At 30.3% G+C, this 10,266-nt stretch overlaps 1 protein-coding gene across 2 annotated transcripts in view; it reads right to left on the bottom strand.

Annotated features, from left to right (window-relative positions):
- LOC134256523 (uncharacterized) overlaps positions 1-2,285 on the bottom strand; it is a 17,444-nt gene extending 15,159 nt beyond the window's left edge. For both annotated transcript variants that reach the window (XM_062739181.1, XM_062739182.1), the window contains exon 1: positions 2,043-2,285. In XM_062739181.1, the coding sequence (XP_062595165.1) occupies positions 2,043-2,086 (44 nt within the window). In that variant the 5' untranslated portion in view covers positions 2,087-2,285. The remainder of the gene's footprint in view (positions 1-2,042) is intronic.
- Between the last annotated feature and the right edge of the window lie 7,981 nt (positions 2,286-10,266).

Raw genomic sequence — 10,266 nt, 5'->3', positions numbered from 1 at the left:
AGTTCATCCTTTAAAAGTCTTTAGTTTGTACAATTGTTTATTTTTTCACTTAGAATTACATTCTAAATTCAAAAATAAATATTGAGGTCCATGGGCCCACTCGATTGGGACCCTTCTTATTCCAGAATAACCATTCTGTCTGCTCGATTATTTTGTAGGGTAGTCTTAGAAGGCCTTCTCAGCCTTCCACATCAAAGATAGAAGGATAGCATTCTAATATGGCATCCGACGGGTGGGTGAAAACTTTGGGGACTTTAATTATTGTAAATAAACCAAACTTAAAACAAATTCAATTGCAAAAAAGTACTTTTATAATTTATGAAGGGTAATTCTGTTAAGAAACATTTTTTTGTTATGTTATTGCAGTAAAATCAACCATCGAACACAGATTCATAATTTACCATGTAATATGGGGTGAAAATTTCAGCCATAGATAGGTCCCTGATGTGACTATAATTATTTTAATTTTTTTTTATACATGTAGTTTAATATTATTCTGTCTCAGGTATTTGATGTTTTAACCTTTCTTTACATAAATAGAAAGTTCCCAAAATTATCATATTTAATAAATTTTTTCCACTCCTAATTGTCTCTTCAAGTTTCCCTTTCTAACATTTAATGCTTTAAATTAAAGGATTCAAATTCTTGAAAAATAACTACTGCAGTAATTCAAAACATTGCAGAAGATATTCCATCATATTCAGTATCCTTCTGAACACTCGATTTAGACATACATATTCCAACCCTTCTGACATTCCACTCTGCTTCTAGAAGGGTCCCAATCGAGTGGGCCCATGGGGTCTACAAGTTTCCATATGTTTACCCATGCCGCGATACAATGGGACTCTCCAATTTAGAAGATAAATAAGACTGCCTATTTTAAAAATAGACCTCAAATTAAACGATGCAAGATTGGAAAATAATGACAGTTCACGCGTGACGTACTGAGACTTTCGCTTGAAATTTAGAACAACTTAATAAAGCAAATGTCGGTGTTTATAAATGATTGTGCTGAATTGTATCACAAAAACATCGATAAAATAAAACCATTTCAAGTGTTATTTTTACGCAAACAGCGATATTTGTGCTTAAAATAAGGGAATTCTTAAAAGATCCCCTCTTATAGAACCTAAATTCTCATTGGCTGTCCCAAAATACAATCGATCAAGGTCAGTAAACATGGCGGATAAATTCAAGTTATGATGTTGACATACACGAAAAATAACCGATTTATAGATAGTTCTGTATATTTATGGATTGATTTATGTCTAGGAGAACTACATTTTTGGAGTCCAGGTAAGAAATGTTTATAAAATAGCCATTTACTGAAATATCAACGTATACATTTTTTCTATAGAAATCATGGAAATTATAAATTTACGTCATTTTCGTGACCTCATTTCAAACATATGACGTCATTGTTTGTGAAAACATTCAGTGCTTTGAAGTCAGCATATATCCCCCTGTTTTAGAACATAATAATTATCAAACATTTCTCCGTCAAAGTTTGATTTGGCGGCAAATATTTGTTATTACCGAATAAAGTCCTTTGGAAATTCAAACATATGGGTTGACAACTTATGTTAGACATAACTATAGGCTAAACCGATTGGTCACTGGGAAAATGACTGTAGTATTGGCCCTGAAAGTTTTCGCTGTTTACGGAAATTTCATTAAAAAAAATACTTTTGCGTAGAGATATGCGACCAAGTGAAATGGATTCTTACTCAATATTCATTTTTACTTGAAAACTCCCCCCTGAAATTTTGCTTAGTTATTAAATACCTATTCTGAACTAAGTAAAAGTGACCCTGGACCCCCTAGAAAACACTGACCCCTCCTCGAAACCGTGGAACTGTGTTGAGTTGGCCAATACAGCACAGGTGCTTGTTTCACTTAAATTCATACACTACACTGAGTACGCTAGATTTCTATTTGTTTTAAATAGTAGAAAAAGCGTACTGTATGAAACAAGCGCCTGTGTTACACAGCTGCTAAATTCTAGAAATTTATTAGAACATTTGCTTAAAAAGTAGACCTACTTTCCAAATGGTAGTTGTTCATTGTCTTTACGTGGTCTATTCATCCTCTTTTGAAACTCGTCTGCTATGTACAATATTTGTTCAATATTGAACCCGATGTTATTTGTGTGACTAATATATCACCAACCCCCCAACTCCGTCACTACCCGAACTCCGTCACTTTCGGAAAACTCCGCTCTGTTTGTAAACGAATGCGATAATGACGTCATTTTTTGCATGCTGAAAATCTACAATCAGATTCAAAAGTTCGCGAACCATCTCTACATTTACAAAACTACAATTCAGATCACTTTTTGAGAATAAAAGATCGCCAACTTACAGTTAGAAAAATAGCTGAAAATCTTAATAACTGGGGGTCACGGCCATTTTTAGACGACATTGATCTCCTTTAGAAGAAGAGCTCCATATGAAGATTTATATTCAAAAATGGTCAAATTAAAGTAGGATTCCTCTCACACAAAACTGTATTTCTTGTATAATTAAAAATTAATGTATTTTCCACAGAATCAAGATGACAATATTATTAAGTGGTGGTATCAGTTAGATTAGTTTTGACCGTTTTATATTAAAGTCAAGGTCACATCAAGGTCATTACCTTTTCCGTGGACATTAAGAATGAAAAAATACTGCATCCAATCATGCAATACGGTCCTCCGTTTCAAAAAATTAAATGTTTTTTTTTTTTTTTTTGCATAAAAAGATGTTACCATATAGCGTCTATAAGATGATATTACCAAATTGACACAAACAGTTTAACAAAAATAGATTTTGACTAATCCGAATTTTCTCTATTTTTCTTAACTTTTTAGGAGATATTAGTTATTTTTATATGTATCCTATATTTAATTTCTTCTAATCTTAACATATGGTAAAGAAGTCATGCAGAGATACGGAATGATACAAAAACTAAAAGTTTTGACCGTTTACTAAGAGAGTAAAAATACTTTCTATGGATTTTTGGCTCATATCTGTACTTAGATTGGAAGCTTCTAAAAGCTAATATAATTGTAGTTTGTTTGGAAAATCATATTTATTTGATATACTTTAAATCTTTAGTCCCTTATCATTAATTTAACAAACATTTGAAAAATTCTTCTCGTCTTTGATTGTGTAAAAATTATGACTAAATTCATTGTTCTACAATAATTTTGAGAATCGGAAAAGAAGATATTTTCATAGGCCATCATTCCGCCAAAAATATAGTGCCTGCTTTATTTTAAATTCAGTTTACCATATCTATTTAAAGTTTTACAATTGTGATGAGAAAAGAAAAAGATGTTCTTTTAAATCTCTTACATCTAAATATATAAGAGATATAAGCAAATATACAATGAATATACTCTCTCTTACATCCGGTTTTCGGACACATTATTTGTACAGAAGTTTACGCATTCAAAGTGCTAACAATCACTGATCTGGAATTTTACATCTGACGATTTTAATTTTTACGGACATGTTCAATTCGTAAAATATTAACGCGTAAAAATTTAAATCACCCTTTTTTGACTAAAATTCGTAAAAATTTACAGCAGTGAAAATTACCCGTTATACGGTATTTCATCTAGTCAGTAACCAGAGCAGAATCCTACCTTAAAACTAAAATGTGTAAATTAAAAAAAATGTCTTGCCAAATGATAGTTGACAGCTTAAGATATCATATATAAAATATGAAGTTAAATCTGATGTTTAATTTGTTTACCCCCCCCCCCTCCTCTCCTTAAAACGAAACATGAAAAAAGGAGGCAACCATACTTTATTCACATTGAATAAAAGACGCTCCCAAGACAGTGGACTCATGTCATGATGGTCACCATGCTCATTGTGAAAAAGGATATCCTTGTCCATTTTCCCCTGCATGTTACAAATACGATTGCCGAGGTATGGCCATTTTTTTTAAAATAAAAACTTTCACACATATTACAAGCATATGTACAAACTTCTGTATGAATTTATGTACAAGCAGAATCAGACAAGACTAATTATAGTTGAAACTTATACAAAATTAGTGTGAAAGTTTATTAAGAAAGAGAGAGAGGGGGGAGATTTAGCCATTTCTGAGAGATGGACTTTTTTGTTTTAAAAATAAATAACTTTCATAGTAGGAAATTTTTTTCAGCTTCTGTGACAGACCGCTACGGGGTACCGCCTAGATCACGCGATTCGCGCATGGGCAGAACGGTTGCAGATGCGCGTTAAACACGGCTAAAATCAGAGAGGACTCCTTTAAAATAATTCAACACTGAAAACCTATATCATTTCTTTTATGGAAGTTTTTTTTAATTAATTCACGAACTTTTTAATCAGTCCTCGTTCACTTACATTCAGTTGACTTTATTATACTAGCACAAGGTCCACAAGGTCAGCACTGTGATGATTCCGTAAAGACTGCAAAAAAAAAAAAATAATAATAATAATAAAATAAAATATATCATAAAAAAGACAATATATGTACTCCTTTAAAAACAACAACTTGTATACATCTCATATACTGGATGATCTTAAATAAATTAAATACTATTTTTATTAAGTTAAACATGAAAATAAAAACATATATGAATTTTATTTGCAAGCATGTTAATGCTTCTTATCTCCATATGTTTCATTAATAAGAACTTACCTACACTTATATTGCACTGCACTACAATGTAATGTCAATTAAAGATTTATATGTCCAATTCTGTTTTACATGATTTTTTTTACTGAATTTATATAATTGAAACAAACACTTTTTTTTTTATTTTATTTTATTTTTAAAAAGTTTGGGACAGACTGGATGCCCTTAAATAAAGATATCATTGCATTGCAATGCATCTCATTGTAATTGCTTGACTACTTAAAAACATTGCTTGTCTACTTAAAAACATATTTGGTCTATTTTTATGAAGTTAAACATGAAATTAAAAATGTATATGAATTTTCCTGTCTGACTGACGAGTGAACATTTTGAGACTCAATCCAACAAAGCGCCCATTGTAGAACAATCAAAGGCGCTTTTCAGTACTGCATGCTTAGCCAGATAAGCAGTACTTGTTTCACGAGATCAACTCACACTACTTGCAAGATCAAACTTATCATGAATGAGTGACTCTCTAGTCTTACATAGTATACAAGGTTATTATTCGTTAGTATTGCCTGAACATTTGCATAATCGTTTTGTCTACGTTGTTCAAAGGGGCATCATTTGATTATCTAACTTTGTAAGAAACTTGCATTATGCAAATTTGGCAACATACATTCAGCCGCAAGAGAAAATTATATATAAAGGGTGACTTTGGAGGGTGGATGGTGGGGAATGTATTTGAACTACTGATTAGTTGTGCATGTTGTGATACAAGTATGACTGCATCACACTGCACTCTGATGCATTACAGTGCAACACATTGTAGTGTCTAGCAAATTATCCAATCAAAATAAACTTATTCAATTTCTTGCAATTGAATGAAAAATATGATTAAAAACCTTTTTTTTTAATTTAGTGTTTTGAAAAGAAAAAGTTTTTTTTAAAAACAAACTGGATGAACTATTTTATTCACATTTTAATGAAATATAACTGTTCTGTATCATATATATCTCAATTAACAATCCAACAATTATGTCGGAGGACTTTTTCGACATTACGTATTGAATTTTTTTTTTTTATCAAAGGACTTAAATTTGGGTATGTGCAAAACTCCCTTAAGAAATTATCAATCTTCTCTGACTGATTAGCTTTTTCTCTTATTTGCGACAGAATAAATTTATCTTATCTTAATAAAAATAAAAATTTAACTACACTTTATTGTAATGCACTTGCAGTGCAAATTTTAAGTTTATTTTGTGTTTAGAAAAAAAAGTTGGATTGACTTTACTTGATTAAAATTTTCTTAATATACAGTGGTTCTCTTTCATATGATTTTGAATTAACAATCCAGTAATGATGACAAAGGACTTGTTGACACAGTTACGTATTGATCTTTTTTTTCTTTTTGAAATCAAACGACTTGTTTGCGTTTGCGAAAAATATACTGCACTCTTCTGCAAAACAATGCTTAACATTGTAGTGCCTGGCAAATTATCCAGTCAAAATGAACTTAGTTGTTTTGTTGAAAAAAAAGTTATTCTTTAAATCAGTGTTTTAAAAACAAAAAAAAGTTTATAAAAAAAAAAAAAAGAACAGACTGGATGAAATATTTTATTCATATTTAATTAATAATTATATGACTGTTCTCTTTCATACAGATCTCAATTAACACTCCAGCACTTATGGCGGAGGACTTTTTCGACAAAGTTACATTTTTATCGAACGACTAATTTGGGTAAGCGAAAATATTCTGAAGAAATGAACACTCCTCTTTGACTGGTGAGTATTTTTTTTTTATTTGCAAGCATATTAATGCTTCTTATCTCCATATATTTCATTAATAAGTATTTCCCTACACTTATATTGCACTGCACTACAATGTAATGTCTGTCAATATTTGCAAGCATATTTATGCTTCTTATCTCCACATGTTTCATTAATAAGTATTTACCTACACTTATATTGCACTGCACTATAATGTAATGTCAATCAAAGATTAAAATGTCCAATTCTGTTTTACATGAATTTTTTTATTGAATTTATATAATTGAAACAAAAACTTTTTTTTATATTTAATTTTATTTTAAAAAAGTTTGGGACAGTCTGGATGCTCTTAAATAAAGATGTCATTGCACTGCAATGCATCTCATTGTAATTGCTTGACGCACTGTCTACTTAAAATCATATTTGGTCTATTTTTATGAAGTTAAACATGAAATTAAAAATGTATATGAATTTTCCTGTCTGACTGACGAGTGAACATTTTGAGACTCAATCCAACAAAGCACCCATTGTTGAACAATCAAAGGCGCTTTTCAGTACTGCATGCTTAGCCAGATAGCAGTACTTGTTTAATGAGATCAACTCACACTACTTGCAAGATCAAACTTATCATGAGTGAGTGACTCTCTAGTCTTATATAGTATACAAGGTTATTATTCGTTATTTTGCCTGAACATTTGCATAATCGTTTTGTCTACGTTGTTCAAAGGGGCATCATTTGATTATCTAACTTTGTAAGAAACTTGCATTATGCAAATTTGGCAACATACATTCAGCCGCAAGAGAAAATTATATATAAAGGGTGACTTTGGAGGGTGGATGGTGGGGAATGTATTTGAACTACTGATTAGTTGTGCATGTTGTGATACAAGTATGACTGCATCACACTGCACTCTGATGCATTACAGTGCAACACATTGTAGTGTCTAGCAAATTATCCAATCAAAATAAACTTATTCAATTTCTTGCAATTGAATGAAAAATATGATTAAAAACCTTTTTTTTTAATTTAGTGTTTTGAAAAGAAAAAGTTTTTTTTAAAAACAAACTGGATGAACTATTTTATTCACATTTTAATGAAATATAACTGTTCTGTATCATATATATCTCAATTAACAATCCAACAATTATGTCGGAGGACTTTTTCGACATTACGTATTGAATTTTTTTTTTTTTATCAAAGGACTTAAATTTGGGTATGTGCAAAACTCCCTTAAGAAATTATCAATCTTCTCTGACTGATTAGCTTTTTCTCTTATTTGCGACAGAATAAATTTATCTTATCTTAATAAAAATTTAACTACACTTTATTGTAATGCACTTGCAGTGCAAATTTTAAGTTTATTTTGTGTTTAGAAAAAAAAGTTGGATTGACTTTACTTGATTAAAATTTTCTTAATATACAGTGGTTCTCTTTCATATGATTTTGAATTAACAATCCAGTAATGATGACAAAGGACTTGTTGACACAGTTACGTATTGATCTTTTTTTTCTTTTTGAAATCAAACGACTTGTTTGCGTTTGCGAAAAATATACTGCACTCTTCTGCAAAACAATGCTTAACATTGTAGTGCCTGGCAAATTATCCAGTCAAAATGAACTTAGTTGTTTTGTTGAAAAAAAAGTTATTCTTTAAATCAGTGTTTTAAAAACAAAAAAAAGTTTATATAAAAAAAAAAAGAACAGACTGGATGAAATATTTTATTCATATTTAATTAATAATTATATGACTGTTCTCTTTCATACAGATCTCAATTAACACTCCAGCACTTATGGCGGAGGACTTTTTCGACAAAGTTACATTTTTATCGAACGACTAATTTGGGTAAGCGAAAATATTCTGAAGAAATGAACACTCCTCTTTGACTGGTGAGTATTTTTTTTTTATTTGCAAGCATATTAATGCTTCTTATCTCCATATATTTCATTAATAAGTATTTCCCTACACTTATATTGCACTGCACTACAATGTAATGTCTGTCAATATTTGCAAGCATATTTATGCTTCTTATCTCCACATGTTTCATTAATAAGTATTTACCTACACTTATATTGCACTGCACTATAATGTAATGTCAATCAAAGATTAAAATGTCCAATTCTGTTTTACATGAATTTTTTTATTGAATTTATATAATTGAAACAAAAACTTTTTTTTATATTTAATTTTATTTTAAAAAAGTTTGGGACAGTCTGGATGCTCTTAAATAAAGATGTCATTGCACTGCAATGCATCTCATTGTAATTGCTTGACGCACTGTCTACTTAAAATCATATTTGGTCTATTTTTATGAAGTTAAACATGAAATTAAAAATGTATATGAATTTTCCTGTCTGACTGACGAGTGAACATTTTGAGACTCAATCCAACAAAGCACCCATTGTTGAACAATCAAAGGCGCTTTTCAGTACTGCATGCTTAGCCAGATAGCAGTACTTGTTTAATGAGATCAACTCACACTACTTGCAAGATCAAACTTATCATGAGTGAGTGACTCTCTAGTCTTATATAGTATACAAGGTTATTATTCGTTATTTTGCCTGAACATTTGCATAATCGTTTTGTCTACGTTGTTCAAAGGGGCATCATTTGATTATCTAACTTTGTAAGAAACTTGCATTATGCAAATTTGGCAACATACATTCAGCCGCAAGAGAAAATTATATATAAAGGGTGACTTTGGAGGGTGGATGGTGGGGAATGTATTTGAACTACTGATTAGTTGTGCATGTTGTGATACAAGTATGACTGCATCACACTGCACTCTGATGCATTACAGTGCAACACATTGTAGTGTCTAGCAAATTATCCAATCAAAATAAACTTATTCAATTTCTTGCAATTGAATGAAAAATATGATTAAAAACCTTTTTTTTTAATTTAGTGTTTTGAAAAGAAAAAGTTTTTTTTAAAAACAAACTGGATGAACTATTTTATTCACATTTTAATGAAATATAACTGTTCTGTATCATATATATCTCAATTAACAATCCAACAATTATGTCGGAGGACTTTTTCGACATTACGTATTGAATTTTTTTTTTTTTATCAAAGGACTTAAATTTGGGTATGTGCAAAACTCCCTTAAGAAATTATCAATCTTCTCTGACTGATTAGCTTTTTCTCTTATTTGCGACAGAATAAATTTATCTTATCTTAATAAAAATTTAACTACACTTTATTGTAATGCACTTGCAGTGCAAATTTTAAGTTTATTTTGTGTTTAGAAAAAAAAGTTGGATTGACTTTACTTGATTAAAATTTTCTTAATATACAGTGGTTCTCTTTCATATGATTTTGAATTAACAATCCAGTAATGATGACAAAGGACTTGTTGACACAGTTACGTATTGATCTTTTTTTTCTTTTTGAAATCAAACGACTTGTTTGCGTTTGCGAAAAATATACTGCACTCTTCTGCAAAACAATGCTTAACATTGTAGTGCCTGGCAAATTATCCAGTCAAAATGAACTTAGTTGTTTTGTTGAAAAAAAAGTTATTCTTTAAATCAGTGTTTTAAAAACAAAAAAAAGTTTATATAAAAAAAAAAAAGAACAGACTGGATGAAATATTTTATTCATATTTAATTAATAATTATATGACTGTTCTCTTTCATACAGATCTCAATTAACACTCCAGCACTTATGGCGGAGGACTTTTTCGACAAAGTTACATTTTTATCGAACGACTAATTTGGGTAAGCGAAAATATTCTGAAGAAATGAACACTCCTCTTTGACTGGTGAGTATTTTTTTTTTATTTGCAAGCATATTAATGCTTCTTATCTCCATATATTTCATTAATAAGTATTTCCCTACACTTATATTGCACTGCACTACAATGTAATGTCTGTCAATATTTGCAAGCATATTTATGCTT

The sequence above is a fragment of the Saccostrea cucullata genome, unplaced genomic scaffold (assembly GCF_032062105.1).
Source record: "Saccostrea cucullata isolate Sc308-1 unplaced genomic scaffold, CSIRO_AGI_Scuc_v1 ctg90, whole genome shotgun sequence".
NCBI classification, from domain to species: Eukaryota; Metazoa; Mollusca; class Bivalvia; order Ostreida; family Ostreidae; genus Saccostrea; species Saccostrea cuccullata.
This window is presented reverse-complemented; position numbering and strand designations above follow the sequence as displayed.